The sequence below is a fragment of the Strix uralensis genome, chromosome 14, assembly GCF_047716275.1.
Source record: "Strix uralensis isolate ZFMK-TIS-50842 chromosome 14, bStrUra1, whole genome shotgun sequence".
Lineage (NCBI taxonomy): Eukaryota > Metazoa > Chordata > Aves > Strigiformes > Strigidae > Strix > Strix uralensis.
Window position 1 is genome coordinate 9983730 of NC_133985.1, and position 16271 is coordinate 10000000.

The 16271-nt window shown below is 36.0% G+C and overlaps 1 protein-coding gene across 2 annotated transcripts in view; it reads right to left on the reverse strand.

Moving 5' to 3' along the window:
• Nucleotides 1-7016: 7016 nt before the first annotated feature.
• The window catches only part of GABRG2 (gamma-aminobutyric acid type A receptor subunit gamma2), a 72077-nt gene continuing 62822 nt past the window's right edge, over nucleotides 7017-16271 (reverse strand). The window contains exons 7-10 of one of the 2 annotated variants that reach the window (XM_074884108.1): nucleotides 15352-15504; nucleotides 12344-12549; nucleotides 10481-10504; nucleotides 7017-9007 (exon numbers count right to left, since the gene is read on the reverse strand). In XM_074884108.1, coding sequence (XP_074740209.1) covers nucleotides 8732-9007; nucleotides 10481-10504; nucleotides 12344-12549; nucleotides 15352-15504 — 659 coding nt within the window. In that variant the 3' untranslated portion in view covers nucleotides 7017-8731. The remainder of the gene's footprint in view (nucleotides 9008-10480; nucleotides 10505-12343; nucleotides 12550-15351; nucleotides 15505-16271) is intronic. The other variant, XM_074884109.1, reaches the window with a different exon arrangement.

Genomic DNA, 16271 nt, shown 5'->3' on the forward strand with positions numbered 1-16271 from the left:
AAATGTAGATGTTTTCAAGTGTGTTAACTTTAAAAAATGTAGCTAGTGGGTTTTTTAATTTATAGATTCAATTATTTTACCATATTGTCAAAGATATAGTTCTTTTGCCTGCTTTCTTTTTATTTTCAATTCCTATGTAATTATTTTCATTTTTTTCTTAATAAGCAAATGCTTCTTTTGTGTTTTAATTCTTTGGAAAGCATGTTATTCCTCATAACTCATAATAATTGTTGAGCATCTGTAGAAACTGGCTGCTGCTGTTTAGAATAAAATGCATCCTGTTCTACTATAGCATGAATGATTTTGATTAGCATTTTGATTAGTATTTTGCTGGCTACCTATGAATTAAAGAGAGCTTTAAAGTTAATAAGATTTTTGTTACTAAAGCTGAAAAACTGGTACTTTCCCCTTCTGTTTCAAAAGATTCATTGAACACATTTTCTAGGCAACATCAGAATGTCAATCCATTTATTAGAATTGTGACAAATTATTCAGACAGGGTAGAATCATTTAGCAGTACTAGTACTCAAAATGATGTAGGCATCTAGTGTACTTCTCATAGGATTGGTCATGATGGTCTTAGTCTACCAAGATTAGTTTACTCAATTACCAGCTGCTTAATTTTCTAAGAGTTTTGGTAAGACAAATAAAGAACAGGAACTAGGCTGCCAATGATTTTTCTTTACCTAGAGAAGTTAATTGCAGAATTAATTTAAAGTTTTTCTATTTTAAAAGCTCCCCAAATACCACTTTTCAGTTCTATGCATTTTTTTTTTTTCCCCTAAAAGACAAGGGAAAATAAGGGCATCATTGAAAAGGAGTATCTTCTCACATTGTACTTTTCCTTTGCACCACATATGAATTCAAGTGTACTGAGGGCTAACTCCTTCTGTGCCTAGGTGCCAGGGAGAGTGGGAGGGAAGGTGCAAGGAGCAATAACACAATACTTGGCATTTATTTGGCAAAATCCTCAGAAGAATTTTTACAATTATCTCAAATGTGCATGGGATGTGAACTTCAACCTGTTTACATAATCAAAGCCCGTGTGTCTGCATTAACTGCTCAGCATTATTGGTTGTTCCTCTTTGTACAGGTAGGAAAAATAACCTCTGGAGACTAAATTTTATGCTCACACAATAAGCTTGTATCCAGCTCCATCCCCTAGGAAATTTTACCATAGCATATTTTATTTCAGGTTTGGGATGAATTTTAAGACTTCTCAGAAAGATCAGTGTGTTACCCTTCAATTCCCTGTAGAGGACAAAATCACACACACAAGAAAAATTGATTCTCAAACTTCAGAGATCTTGAGCAGAACTAACCACTTCAATTTTACTGGGCAGGCATCCTGTGTTTTTGTTCATTTCACAGTAGCTCTAAAATACACAATTACAGAGCAGATGCATATGATCATTTACACGTTGGCAATTTTTGGTCCCAACTGATACCATTACTAAAAGGAGCAGCCAGAAGCTAAATAAGAGTGGTGTAAAGTAATGAATAAAAGCTTATGATTCTTAAAATTATGTATAGAAACCAACATAAGTTTACGAAAACCATTACTAGATAGTAACACTGAATCTTTAATAAATTCTCCTGTTTATCATTGATGCTATATCATTCTAATCATATTACTTTTTCCACATTACTCTTTTACATGCTGCCCAGAACTTGTGTCACTGCATTGGTTTAGGAACACTGAACCAGCAAACATGAGGGAGAGGGCACCAGTGGCACCTGAGTAATAATTCAGTAAGGCAATGGACAGGATGTGCTAGTGGAACACAAGGTTGCTTATATGAGCTGCAGCACACTTAATGAGCATCATTCTTCCATGATCTAAATTCCTACATGGGCAGGTGAGAAGGCTCTTTAGAGGATTTTAGAAGAAAGCTATGATTTTGGTTAAAAGAATCTCACAAATTTTTTTGCAAGTTCTGTTCAGTCCTACTCTTGGGTATATTTGGTTCTTGGGTTTTTTTTCTTTGCACACAAATGGTAGGGTATGAAGTCAATGACAGATGGAAGGACAAACAGCCTTACCTTTTCTTTAAAATTAATGCTCCAAAGGACAGAAAAGGCTGCCAATGCCTGAAAACGTTATTTTATTAAAACACAGGCTAATGTACTAGAACAAGATGGCCCTTCAAACAGAGAAAGTTCTGATCAACTATGGCAGATCATACAGAGTAGTTTGAAACAAATCTCTCCATGCATATTAGGAGTTGGCAGGGTGGTTTCTTTGACACAGCTTCACTTTCTACTGTACATCCTTCCTGTACAGTACAACCTTCTCTCATCCCTGTATAGCTGGTACCTGTGATTCTCTGACATTAAGACTCTCCCAAGGACCATCCAAGGTATGCTCAGCTAGTGTATCTTTCCAAAAGAGCTGCTGAAGACTCCCAGGAAAGTGGCAAAGCTACTGGAACCAGGGAGGGCAGCTGAAAAATGCTCATGAAGTGTTACTTAGGGTTTGAAGGAATTAATGACAGCTGTTTCAGTGTGGCCATTCTCTTTGCTTTCCAGAAATATTCAAGGAGCATCAACATGTCATCCTCAGGTGCTTAACACCAGCAGGAGTGCTGCTATATGGGGAGGGTATGGCTTTGGTGAGATTTATGCCACCCCTAGATGTTGTCAGGGTTTGCAGACTGTGCAAATATGGATACTCTCTCGCTATTGCAATTCAGTCTAGAGAGACCAGGCCTTAATAAGAGCTGGCATCAGCTGTCCTGAAAACAAGTAAAACAAAAGCAAGCTTGAGGTTAACAACAGGTCTGTCTTATCTCTTTTTAGCTTCCTAGTATTGAATCCATTAACTTTACAACCTGCAGTTTCTTTAAAAGTGATAGTTTTCAAATTACAAGAATTTTTCAGAGTTGAAGTGGAATCACAAATTTGGCTGAAGATGTGAGAATAGTGATTTATGGGACAGAAGCATTATACATGCAAGAAAGATCCAGAGCTGCTAGATCAGCAGGAAAGCTATCAAATTCACATAAATGTTCAGTGAGGGTAAAGGAATTGGAAAGAGCAAAAAGAAAATGCATTTTTCAACAAGAAATCTCACTGTGGCAGCAGATTAAAGAGCACTGATATAAGTAGAACAAGAATGAGAAGCAGAAAAACCTGTGAAATCTGAATAGAGAGATTATAGAATTGTTGAAATTGTCAGTCTAGTCTTTCACTTCTAGTCTGAAGGGAAACACTGAAGGGAATTCTGAGAATTTATGAATATGCATTGTTTTGTCAATACAAACATGCAGATGTTTGTTTTTAATTTATATGGGTTTTTTTCTTCTTTAATTTACATGTGTTTTTTTCTTCTTTAACACAGCAAAGTATCCAACTATGCTAAATCCTCTCTAGCAGGTCTGTCTGACTTTCAAGCTGTTTATAGCCTCATCTGCTATTTTTGTAGAAATGTTGTAAATGTATTAGCTGGACAGATATGCTCTATGTGCTTCTGTCTCATTTTAGGAATGAGATGAGAAATCTTGGTTCGGAGCTTTTTTTGGAGGAGGGTTTTGTTTGTTTGTTTTCTTCCTGTGGGTAAATTAATGTTAGGCTTCTTACAGCAAAACGACTGAATCTATAATTAGGCTTGTAGCATATACCTGGAAATTCTGAAGAGAGTGATAGTTGATAGAAACCTCATCAGATATAGATTTCAGTGTGCTGGTATACAAAAGCATGTGTCTGGTGGAAAGATCAATATTTCTAATGTTTTTCATACTGGTTGAATTAAAGCTATATTAATCTTTTCTCATTTCTTATTTTCCATTTTCTCATTTTGATAATTAATATGAATTTTATGTAAGCCCAAATGAGAAAATTTTATCCAGTTTTATCATACTGTGCTTTTTTTCCCTACAAGAAAGGCAACCTTTTTTATGTTTTTCTGAACTAATTCAACATTCTGGAATGAATTATTCAAATGGGTTTGCTGACTTGTAAGCAAAGCTTTTAGTTCCCGTCTGTTGTTCAGGATCTTTTAAAGGTCATGAACTTTCTTTTACATATTCAACAGATATGTTTTTCATTGTAAATCTTGACTTCAAAAAGAAAAACACAGTAATGTGTAAGTAGGAAGTCTGAATCTTTTCATCTACAGAATCCTTCTAAATAAGGAGGGAAAGTGCATTGGCTATTAATTTTTATAAATGCAACAATAGATCTTTCATGGGTATAATAAACTGATTTACCTGTGAAGCTTTTCATGAGATTTAATTAAATTATCTTTGCAAATCAACTGAAACTTTGTTTAAAAGACAACACTTGCATTTTGAAATGTCACTTTTTCTCTGGGATGTAGTTAAGTTTTATGTAGATGGCTTCCTTGTATTTTGACTCTTCTTCTTGCGTTCATGCTTACTATTGGATTCTGCCTTGGATCCCTTAGCTTAAAACAGCAGGCTTTATTCTTCTAGCTACAAAAGCTCATGAACAGGCTTTATTTTTCACTAGATCCTTACCTTGGACCTAGCTATTTATTTCCAAATAACATTAACTTTCTTTCACAGCATCAGCAAAATTTGGTTCTTCATCCATGTAGATGAAGCCTGAACCCTAAATTTGCTCTATTCAGTTCAGAGACCTGCAACTTTCATTATTCTAGCCTTGACAATTACTATATTTTCTATGGATCATATTGCCACTGAATTATTCTTCTTAGCTTGTTGCTTTGGACTGCCTCTTTAGTCCATTAATGTACATAATTCTTAGATAATTCAACAAATTCTTTTATTTGCTTCTCTAATTCAGTTATCAGTTGCAGGCTGGATAGAGCAAATCAGTTCAATATTGACTTCAGCCTCTGTATTGTAGTCATGGCTTAGTTTCATTCCTTAACTACCAGCCTCTCCCACAAAGACTTTGTTACCTAGTCCTGCCTTTCCTCTGTAGCATGAGAAACACTTCAGCAAACCTGAAAAAAATCCTTGCTTATCCTCTTTCAAATCCCAATTTACAGCTCATCTCTACTGTGATCCTACAAAACACAGATTTTGTGATAAGGCAAATAATCTAAAACTATATTTTTCTGAGTTCTTTTTTTGGTTCCATGTAAAGTAATGCAATCTACTAAAATCTGTGCAGTTAACAAAACTCTTGTTCCATTTCTCATGTTATTCATTTGCTTGACTGTTCTGTAAGTATTCTTCTTCCTTTTCCTACCTGTGTTTTTAGACTGGAGGGCTTTGGGGACACGGGAGGAAGGAGGTCCAAATATTTGAACCTCCAATATATGCCAATATTTGCTGCTATAGGTGTGTCATTGAAACTGATACTTATAGTATATTTGACCAGTCCATTCATGTTAGATAGATTTATGTGACTGTGGGGAAATGAGGTAGAAATTAGTGGATTAAAAAAAGACTACTTGCCCTCTTTTTTTTTTTTTTTACTTTTTTTTCTGTGTATATATAATCTATGCTGGGAATTGCACCTTTAGGAGCTTTATTATTTTGTATTGTGCAGAGGCTAAAATTATTCAATACTGGCTAGTTAAAATACAGTCTCGTATGGCTGCCTAACTATTGAAACCTATTGAGTCACATTATCTCTCTGAATACCATTATCTCTATTTACAAACTGGGGTTTGTAAATGTTATAAAGGTATAGAGATTTATAAATGCTTTGAGGGTGTTCTCTTTTGATATGTATATATATGACATAATCCCTGGGACAACAATGCCTCGTCTCATTCAGGACATCTATATTACTTGCAATATAAATAGCAAGTAGGTAATTGTGCCACTAGTGTATACTTGACAAAACTCTTAACGACCATCTGAACATCCTCAGACATATCCCAGAGCAGTAAGAGCTATCTGCAATGTGATGAACTTGAAAACATTTTAGAAACTCTGTTGCATCAGGAGTGAGTTTCTTCCCTAGAACGCAACCGGGAGAGTTAATATGTATAGTTATATGTTAATATATTTTATATAATATGTATGTGTGAATATGTCTATATAGATAGGTTTCTGAGCAGTTGTCTTCTAAAACCTCATCATACCCAAATGCTATTTTGCTTGCTATTTAGTTTGCTGTGGTCCCAGTCTGGTTTTACAATACAAAGGTCATCTTTTGATTCTGTGCTGAATAGCTAATACAATCTCTATTCAGAGGAACACTATACTTTTTGTTTAGTTAGCACTAGACTGTGCTTTGGTGTCATCTGCGGGTGCATCTCATCAGGTTCCATGGACTTGTGCACCTTCAGGTTCTTTAGATGGTCTTGAACCTGATCTTCTCCTACAGTGGAGATGCAGTAATGAAGAGCAATCAGATACTTCACTTGTGCAAGATGGCCTTCTGCTTCCTACAGTAGGCAAATTCTTTACTGTGAGGGTGATTGCAGGCTTTCCATAGGCACATGTAATCTGATGACTGAACTAGGGTAAGATACTTGGTGTCACCAAATCCTTAATTTTACAGACCTTGACAAAAAATATATAAATATGTTAACTGAAATGTACTTGGAGTGAGGGAATTAAAGGGCAGTTTTGGGCTGAGATTCATAATGATCTGTATAAAACCTATTTGATAGCAGGGAAAAGATCAGGGTAAAAACTGAAACCACTCTTATTAACTGCAAGAAACTAACAGAAAGCTGTGAAATCACTAAGCACTACTAAAAAAAAAAGTTAGCAATCTGTCTGGCACCAACTGAAACACATTTCCATGTGAAAGATGATTGACACTCATTCACAGCGTGGAGACACTCTCTATTTTAAGTAGACAAAGGTTCTCTCTCCTCATTAGGATACTCCCAATTCAATGATTTTAAAAAAAATTATTATTATTTTTAGAATAGCATAATCTTCAAAATGGTTTTAAAGATTTAGTCTCAATCCTTGAATGTTGAGCCATTTGACTACAAAATGAGGTAATTCAGAGGGTTATGAGGATTATAATCACTTATATTTAGGCAGCTCATGAATCAAACTAGTCAAGCAGTCTAGTCCTTGAAGCATGCTTTTAACAAACTAATCACAAGAAAACTAGAATTGAGTGCAGCAGTTTTATTGAAAAAGTCCACAGGTGTGTGCAATTCCTTTATTAAAATGTTTTCAAATACATTGGACAAGGAGCGATTGATGATCAAGAGTTATTCCTTTTTTATACATTTTTATTTCCAAAACTATACAAACATTGGAAAACTTTCCTTTTCCTCCATTTTAGCTATTAATAATTCTGTAATGATAGGTTATGTATCTCCCTTTTCAATCTGCAAGCCCATTTTCCTGGAGGTGACATTTTACATCTTTGACAATTAAAAAAAAGGTCTGTCATATTTACATGTGCTTAAGGTTGCATAATTGAGCATCATACAGGTTCTGAAAACCAGTGAATAAATGGTTTTCAAGATTCACCCAGGTGGGTTGAAGGTTTTAAATACACATAAACTGCATACATGTGATTTAGTAGCCAAGACACCCTTTGTTCCCTTTTATTTTCAAGGCTATCTATAAACTGTGTGCTAGCCATGGTAAAGGTTTGGTTTAGTAAAGGTACTCACCAAGTGAAAAGCAGCACTGACAACAACTATTGCTAATCAAGAACATGAATGGGCAGAGAATTGTGTGTGTATATATAATACAAAATCTAATGTTTCAAAATTAACCTGAAGCTTTTATGTAAAAATATTGTTTAGAATAAAAGCTATTTCCTGGACTGAATTAAAGAATTTAAAAAATGCCACAAACACTTGTGTAAGGAAAAAGTAGAGCTCAACATGGGAAAAGAACGATAGAAGTACATGAATTAAATTCAGAAGCTGATCTTGCAGTGTATAATTACTGGAAATTCAGTTGAAATATAGCAACATTATCCATGGAAAATGAAGGCTACAACTGCAGCAGACACATACAGTATACTTTATGAGCTATTATATTGGTCATACAGATTTGTCTACATGTTATTTATTTGAATCCTTAAGGCTTCTCTAATGTCTTACATGAAAGTGCTGTCTGCTTGGATCTTCCATGCATGAAGGAAAGGGCTAATTTTTCAAGGAAAAAAAAGAATTGTCCACATTTCAATTACAATAGCACATCCAGAGACACAAAATAAAAGACAAACTTTATGGTACCTTTGTTTCATTTATTTTGGCCCCCAAAAGATGCATGCACTAGACTTTATGTACTACAAGGTATTGAAATATTTACAGCATTGTACATGTGCTCTTAAAGGGATGGCAAAGGGAAAAGTCTATTTTTATCCTGGTGGGAGTAGAAGTTACCTTTCCTAGCTTAATAATACCTATTCAAAGTGAGAGATGACTCTTCCAAAAAGAAAAGCCCACAAAGAATAAAGCTATAGCATAATTATAGCCAATGTCAACAAACTGTACAGCACTTTACCTGGGAATCCTCCTCTCTCTCACTCCTTTTTGAAATAGCAGTACCAACTATTAAGTGATGTTGTCATGCACCCCTTGCCCTGTCTGCTCTGTTTCTCACTATTCCAGCAGGTATAGCTGTATATTACCTGTTTATATGATTTTTATTTCAAATTATTTCAGCATGTTGAATGGACATTTAATTCACAATAACCTGATGGCAATTTTTGGACAAATGATAAGATTGATATTTACCGGGTTATGGCACTAAAGAATTCAGACCACTATAAAGCGCATTGTAAATACTTCAAGTGGACTTAAGAAACCATCTCTCTAAGAAATTCAGTGAGTAAGGCTCATGTCACTGATTTCCTTCTGTTTTTAAAGGTAAAGATATGATACCCAATACACCAGGTTAAACAAACAGAAGGCAGTTGGGAAGAAGATGCGGGCATAGGAGTCCATTTTGGCAATGCGGATATGTATTCTTCCATGCCTCCATGCTCCCGTTCGACAATCCTCAAAGCAGCAAAAAAAACTGGCACAGTCCTTGCCATCAAGACACTCATACCCGTATTCTTCATCCCTTTCTTGGAGGTGTGTAGCATTGTTCATTTGAATAGTAGCTGATCGGGGCCGGATATCAATTGTAGGTGCCTAAGATGGAGTGGCAAAAAAAGAAAAAGATGTCAGGAGGGAGAGACTCTGTTATTATCACCAGACCAACAGGGACATAGAGACTAATGGTCAACATGTGAATGATGGTTCTGCATGGAGTACATGGGAAATTGCTGAGGAGTTCTAATGGTAATATTACCTTGAACATATTAAAACCAGTTGCATCGTACACTTTACAGGAAAGCAGCACAAATCAATATAAGGTTAACAGCGGTGGACAATTAGCTTTAAAGCCAAACTAAGTAAACAAAAAGGGTTAAAGGAAACATTCGGGAATATAATTGGTGGTATTTTGAATTTCTTTTGTGTTTTATATTTTATATAGCTGCTTGATATCTGAAGTCAGTTTGCGTATTGTACGGGGAAGGAACTGAAATAATCAATTGGAAATGCAGGATTTTAATATAAGGCTGGTTCACATTGAGACAGGAGAAAATATATATACAGGAAAAATGGCAAAACCCAAGTCTTTTGAATAAGGTTAGGAGAATCTCTATGACTTTCCAATTGTTTGAATATATGCAGTTCACCATCTACTAATGCTCACCAACTAGAAGTTTCAACATGTTCCAGATTTTATATAGTGGCTGTACATGTATATATGCATATATATTTTGAATGAATTGAGCAAATTAAGCATTTGAAACACATTTGAGCACTTGGCGAACACTAGGATGACAGGTATTGAAATTTCCTGCTGATAGCTATAAGGGTAAAATAATTTCATTCCATAAGTATGTAACTTTCTTTGGCTTTTACTTTATGTTGTTTCTTTTTTTCCTTGTTTTGTTTGGGGTTTTTTGGACAAAATCTCTGCATTTCTGAATGAAGACAAGATTTAGATGTGGAACATAGCTAGATATATTTGCTAATTTGCTAAGAGTGTGTTGATCCAGTGACAGCATTAAAATACATAGGCATCTTAAACCCTTTCAAAACTCTGACTTTTTTGCATAAGGAACAACATTTGAGTAAATGATGATGATGATACTGAATTTTGTTCAGGTCAACATCAGAACCAGATTTGGTTTTATAATTTGGAGTGAAATCACAAAGGTTAAAAAAGCAGGATCAGAGCTGAGTTCTAAAAGGGTGTATTGCAGGTTTCTGGTGTAGCTGGTGCTATTGGATCCCATGGCAAATTGAAAAAGAGAGGAGCAGAAATGTTTTAACATTAAACTCTCTTAATTCATGTGATCCAATAATGCTGGTCACTCTTGAACTTAAGTAAGATCAGAACCATAGTGAATCAGTATTTGGGCTGCTGAATCAACTCTACAAATTGTTTAGAAATATGTAACCATTCTACTTAACTAGGAAGTTACCTTGAGTAGAATGCTTAGATGTATCATTTAAAAAAAAACCAACAACAAAGCACCACTCTCATATAAGCTCTAATAGTTAAATTCAGCAGTCGCATGCAGTGAATTTCTATTCCAAAAAACATTATACCTTGAAGGAAAACATCCGAAGAAGCTTTCATTTTGTAGACAGAAAAGAGAGTCAGAGGGTTTTGTTTTAAATTAAAGAAAGGAAAGAAAGAAAGAGACAAAAATAATATAAATTAAAAATATGTTTCTAAAACATAGTCAAAAAGAACTAAGTTTATTGAAAGGTTGGGATAATAGCAATTGAAACAACTGTCTGTAATATACAACCCCCACATTTTTGACTTGTTACTGTCTTGTAACTACATCTGGGCCAAAGACGTAAGATACCAAACTCCATTTACATCTTGTCATATTCCCAGGGCATTCCAATCTTTTACGTTAAACTGTTTTGAAAGAGACTATTCACAGTTTATAAAAACACTTTTTAGAAAAAATTCTTTTTACCTGCAGACTGGTTCCTGAACACTCTACTTGTAAGGTTTTTTTAGACTTTGTGATTAGGATCCAGGTAACCATTTATAGTTCCCCACATGCTTACAGATAAGTAATGTAAAGAACAAGTAATCTGCCCTTATATGCACATCTTTGAGGTAGTTAATCTTAGCTCCTTTAATTGACTGGGAAGGACACACATGCACATAGACAGCCTTTTATTTTGGCCTAAAACAGGCCATGATGCATCACTCTCTGGAAGTGCCTCTTTCTTTCTTTTGACCAAAAGAGAGGCCTATGATCAAATCCAACTTTAGCATACCTAAAGTTAGGTAAGAATTCTTACTCTATAGTCTTATACATGTTTTTCTGGCTGTTTATCCATTACAGAGTACATCTATTTTATTTGGTTTTTTAAAGTCTACTTCTCAACAGCTTTTAAAGTTGAAATTATAGCAATAATGTGTAATAAAAGGTCAATTACTATTTTTTCTAGAATCTTTTTATGGCGTATGTTATAATTAAAAGAGAATATCTTCAAAAGTCCTTGTAGATTTTAACAGAGCAAATCCAAGTGACTTAATTGTTTCCTAGATGCCTGAAATGGATTTGAAAATACTCTCTATTAATGTAAAACACTTGTTCATCACATTTTTCATAGGCATATTTGGGGGCTTTTATAGACAATTAGGCTACTTTTCTCTCTAGGGTTTTACACTAATTCCTTTCACCTCAGAGATTCTAGACAACAGACTTTTCAGCTCAGTTGCAAAAGGCAAGGAGAAATATATCCTGGACAAAATAAGAAACAAACTTTTCCCCTCTCTGGGCAAAACCCCAGACCCTTACTGAGGGTATTTCCAGGATCTTTTTATTACGGTTATTATATACATTTTTTTATTATTGCGTAGCATGCATCCATAAGTAACATTGTAAACTGCTAGCCAAATGACTTTCTAATGGAGAGAAGTAGATAAAAGAGGTAAGAAATACAAGAAAAAGAAGATAAGGAAACAATGAAAAGGAAACAGATGCTTAAGGGGAAATTAGGAAAAGCACAGTCCATAGTTTAAATATAAAAGTTTAACTGTAGTCCTCATAATAAGAAAAACAGAGTCATGTCAATAATACGGACATAAGTTAATGGCAGAGAATATTGCTAAAGCTAAGACAGAGAAACTCACAGCTCTTCCATACAGGTCACAGCAAGAGTTCTATCTACAACAGAAATAATGGTTTTGGTGATAGTTGTGATTTGCAGAACACTTTGGTTAAAAGGGTCCTTTTCTAAGAAATTAGTTTCTCTAGCATCCAGGGAACTGTAATATATGAGCTTTTTATTCTCAAGGTGAATGTTTGCATACATATTAATACAAAGGAAGAGTATATATGTAAATAGCAAAGTCTGAAAGTACAAACATAAAGAGGGATTTAAATGCTCTCTCAGAAAACATAATTGAATTTTAGACCTTGCTGGTAAAAAGATACATACTGGATTTTTCTTCTTTTTGTCTTTATCCTTGCTTGGCTTTCTGTTGCTGACAAAGTAGTGCAAAGTTCCATATTCCACCAGTGCAGAGAAAACAAAAATAAAGCAGACTGACACGAAAAGATCCATTGCTGTCACATAGGAGACTTTGGGAAGAGATTTACGAGCAATTGTACTTAGGGTGGTCATCGTCAGGACAGTTGTAATACCTGGTAGATAGATAGAAAACAACAGAATTGTTATTACTTCAGGTGACAAACTGATTTTGCCAGTTACTTCTCTGACTGATTTTGAAGTATGCCTGGAGTTCAGACATATAGCAAAGATATTAAACAGCACATTCCAGTAGTGAAATATGGATTCAGTGAGAGCTTCAAGGATTAACACAGGGTTTGAAATGTTTTTGCATGGTCACTGCGAGTGCTGTTCTGCAGAATACTTTAGTTAGATGGATTTTGATTCTAAGAAACTTAATTTAGTTTTTTAGTTTTGTAGTTTACTTCTAGACAGCCTTTATTTTTAATTAAGAAATTTAGTTTTAGGGTTTCTGTGCTCAAACCCTTAAACGAGCTAGAGAGAAGAGAACTTGTGTCAGAGTGAGAAAATCATGGTGGAGAATAAGAATTGCTTTACTCCATTCTTCAAAGTAAGAAACTTTTTGTAGTTGGGATAAGTTTTTCTTATTTTTGGTTGCAGGGTAATGATACCAGTGTCAGTAAGAGACACACCTGCAGCCATTATATGATGTAGAAATTAATGAAAATTCTTAAGAAAGCATGTAATCCAGCAGGAACTTCAGGACAAAACGTGTGTAGATTTGTACGTGTGCTACATAAAGAAATGAAACTCTTTCCTTCCTCTTGCCTAAATTTCTGTGCTTTGGCCACAACAACCCCCAGCAGCGCTACAGGCTTGGGGAGGAGTGGCTGGAGAGCTGCCAGTCAGAGAGGGACCTGGGGGTGTTGATTGACAGCCAGCTGAACATGAGCCAGCAGTGTGCCCAGGTGGCCAAGAAGGCCAATGGCATCCTGGCTTGTGTCAGAAATAGCGTGGCCAGCAGGGACAGGGAAGGGATCTTGCCCCTGTACTCGGCACTGGTGAGGCCGCACCTCGATGACTGTGTTCAGTTCTGGGCCCCTCACTACAAAAAGGACATTGAATTACTCGAGCGTGTCCAGAGAAGGGCAACGAAGCTGGTGAAGGGTCTGGAGCACATGTCGTACAAGGAGCGGCTGAGGGAACTGGGGGTGTTTAGTCTGGAGAAGAGGAGGCTGAGGGGAGACCTCATCACCCTCTACAACTACCTGAAAGGAGGTTGCAGAGAGCTGGGGATGAGTCTCTTTAACCAAGGAACAAGCGATAGGACAAGAGGTAATGGCCTCAAGTTGCACCAGGGAAGGTTTAGACTGGATATTAGGAAGCATTTCTTTACAGAATGGGTTGTTGGGCGTTGGAATGGGCTGCCCAGGGAGGTGGTGGAGTCCCCATCCCTGGAGGTGTTTAAGAGTCGGGTTGACACAGCGCTGAGGGATATGGTGTAGTTGGGAACTGTCAGTGTTGGGTTAATGGTAGGACTAGATGATCTTCAAGGTCTTTTCCAACCTAGATGATTCTGTGATTATATAAATGCATTCTAGTTGTATGCAAAACATATTATCCCCACACAAATATCTGCTGTTTGTTATTTAAGTGATTTCTTCATATAAAGCTGGAAGGGGGAGTCTCTCAGGGCTCCTTACAATTATAACACTGTGAGGTCAGATTTCTCTCTGTGCCACAGCAGTATCTCTTCTGGCCTTCATAAGTGACTGTAGTCTATAACTGAGAAGTATTGTGACATCCCTCACCATCTCTTTTCCTTTTAGAATATTATTCCCTGTACTATGATGTGAAGAACATTAAAAATGCATCAGAACAGTTAAAATCCATCACATTTTATATAGCAAATTTCATACCACTGATTTTACCTCCTCAGTGGTACAAATAAACTAATTCTCAACAGAGGGACCAATCTGTTTTGCATATCTAAGTAAAATTTAAAATTACAGCTGAATGCCTTTATTAATTTTATAATTTTTTTAAAGCAGATTTTATAACCTCTTTTTAGAGAGGACATGAAAAAGGCAATGAAAAGCTTAAAACTTTATCATGGGAGCCACTGGTTCTCTATTCCTGTGTTTCTTTCAAGGGAGTTCTGGAATGAAAATGCTTTCTCTCATTTTGCACTCCAGTACTCTGTGCTATAGTTCTGTGAAGAAATGAAAATGCAGGAGGAAACACTAAACGATTCTCACTTGTGTGGATTTATTGCAGAAGTAGAAAATGTATTTAACTTTCTCTAGTTGAATGTTTCTACTTTGCTATTTTTTATAGCTACAGCTGCTTTGCACAAGCAAGGTTAATTTAGTCTCTCTCTTAGTTGTGGAACAGTTGCTAAATGTGTAGAAATTGCTAATTCTGATTAATTGCATGTCATCTTTTCATGTGTAGGATTTTAGATACAACCAAATTCAGTTGACTTTGTGGCCTGAAGGCTACATTTGATTGTTGGTCCCTGAAGTAGAAGTCAGGATGGTACATTCTCCTCTTTTTCCCACTACAGCTCAAGACAGTCAGAAAGATTGATTCCTTCTTGGTATTTATTTAATTTGAATTGCTAGTCACTGTGATGTGGAAGTAGAGCAAATTAAACTAATGCATCCCTGCCTCTAATCAAGCAATGTTCCCCATCCTCTTGATTATGAAAAGTACTGCTGTTGTCAGAATGATGCAGAAGCTTTTATTGTAGACATCTACAATGCTCAGATTTAGGATCTAGAATAGTAAAAAGGAAGAGATGCAAATATGGTTTAGTCTGTGTTATTCCTTGGAAAGTACTACATCTGCCTAAATGAAGAGAGCTCATGTGAAAATGTCTCTCCTCTTACATTTACATTGAGGTGTCAATTAAATTGAGGTGTCAATTAAACATCATAATGCTTAAATAAAAGCAGGAAGAAAAACCAGCTCACCCAGTGATGTTCTGGCTGGAACTGCATCCTTATTAATCCAGAAGGAGACCCAGGACAACACAACAATAAGTGTGCAGGGAATATAGGTCTGAATGGTGAAATAACCCATTCTCCTGCTCAGGTTAAAGTAAACAGACATGACTACATAGTCTCCTGTAAAAGAAAAGCATACTGAGATAGAATAACATGTTAAAAACCCAACATAGAATTTCTGTGTAATAGCTAGGGTTTTCCTATTCTATGTCTGGGGTCTAAATATTAAACTGATTCATCAGATATATTGATGGCAAACACGTGCATACATTTTCAACACTGGTATACCTCAAGAACTGGTGGATTTTCCACGCTATGAAAGTAAACAGTCTTGCAGGTTCACTTAGGTAACTTGTATTTTAAGATTTCAAGGGTAACCTCCCTTGCATAGTGCACCAGGCTTCTTTCTACCCAAGTCATTCCTTGTAACTTGTAAATGCCTGTACAGTCCTCTTAAGCAACTGAGTGAGTGGTAGTGGTCCAGCAAACCTCCAGTCACCATGCTGGCCCTGTTAGCATGCTCTCAGCTCTGCTCTCAAATAATGCATGCTTTCAGATGTACTTCCTAAATTATTCATGTTCTCAACTATTCTTCAGGGCTACGCTGTGTCAATAATTAATTTTTTATTTGCCTGCAGATCTTCTGTTGTGTTATCTCCTCTAAAAGGATTTGAACCCACATCTCCTAAGTGCCCCAAAAACCCAGGCTCTATGTTACTCTGGTGTGCATAACACATAATTTCCATTCAGTAGTTTTGTGATTGTTTTTCCAGGTTTTTTCCCCTCTCAAACTATTAAGTAAATTCCAGCTGGATTCAGGAATACAGCAAAGCTTCAGTTTTTGATGTACTTTTTCTAAACTAAAAAAAACCTAGTTCTCATCTTTA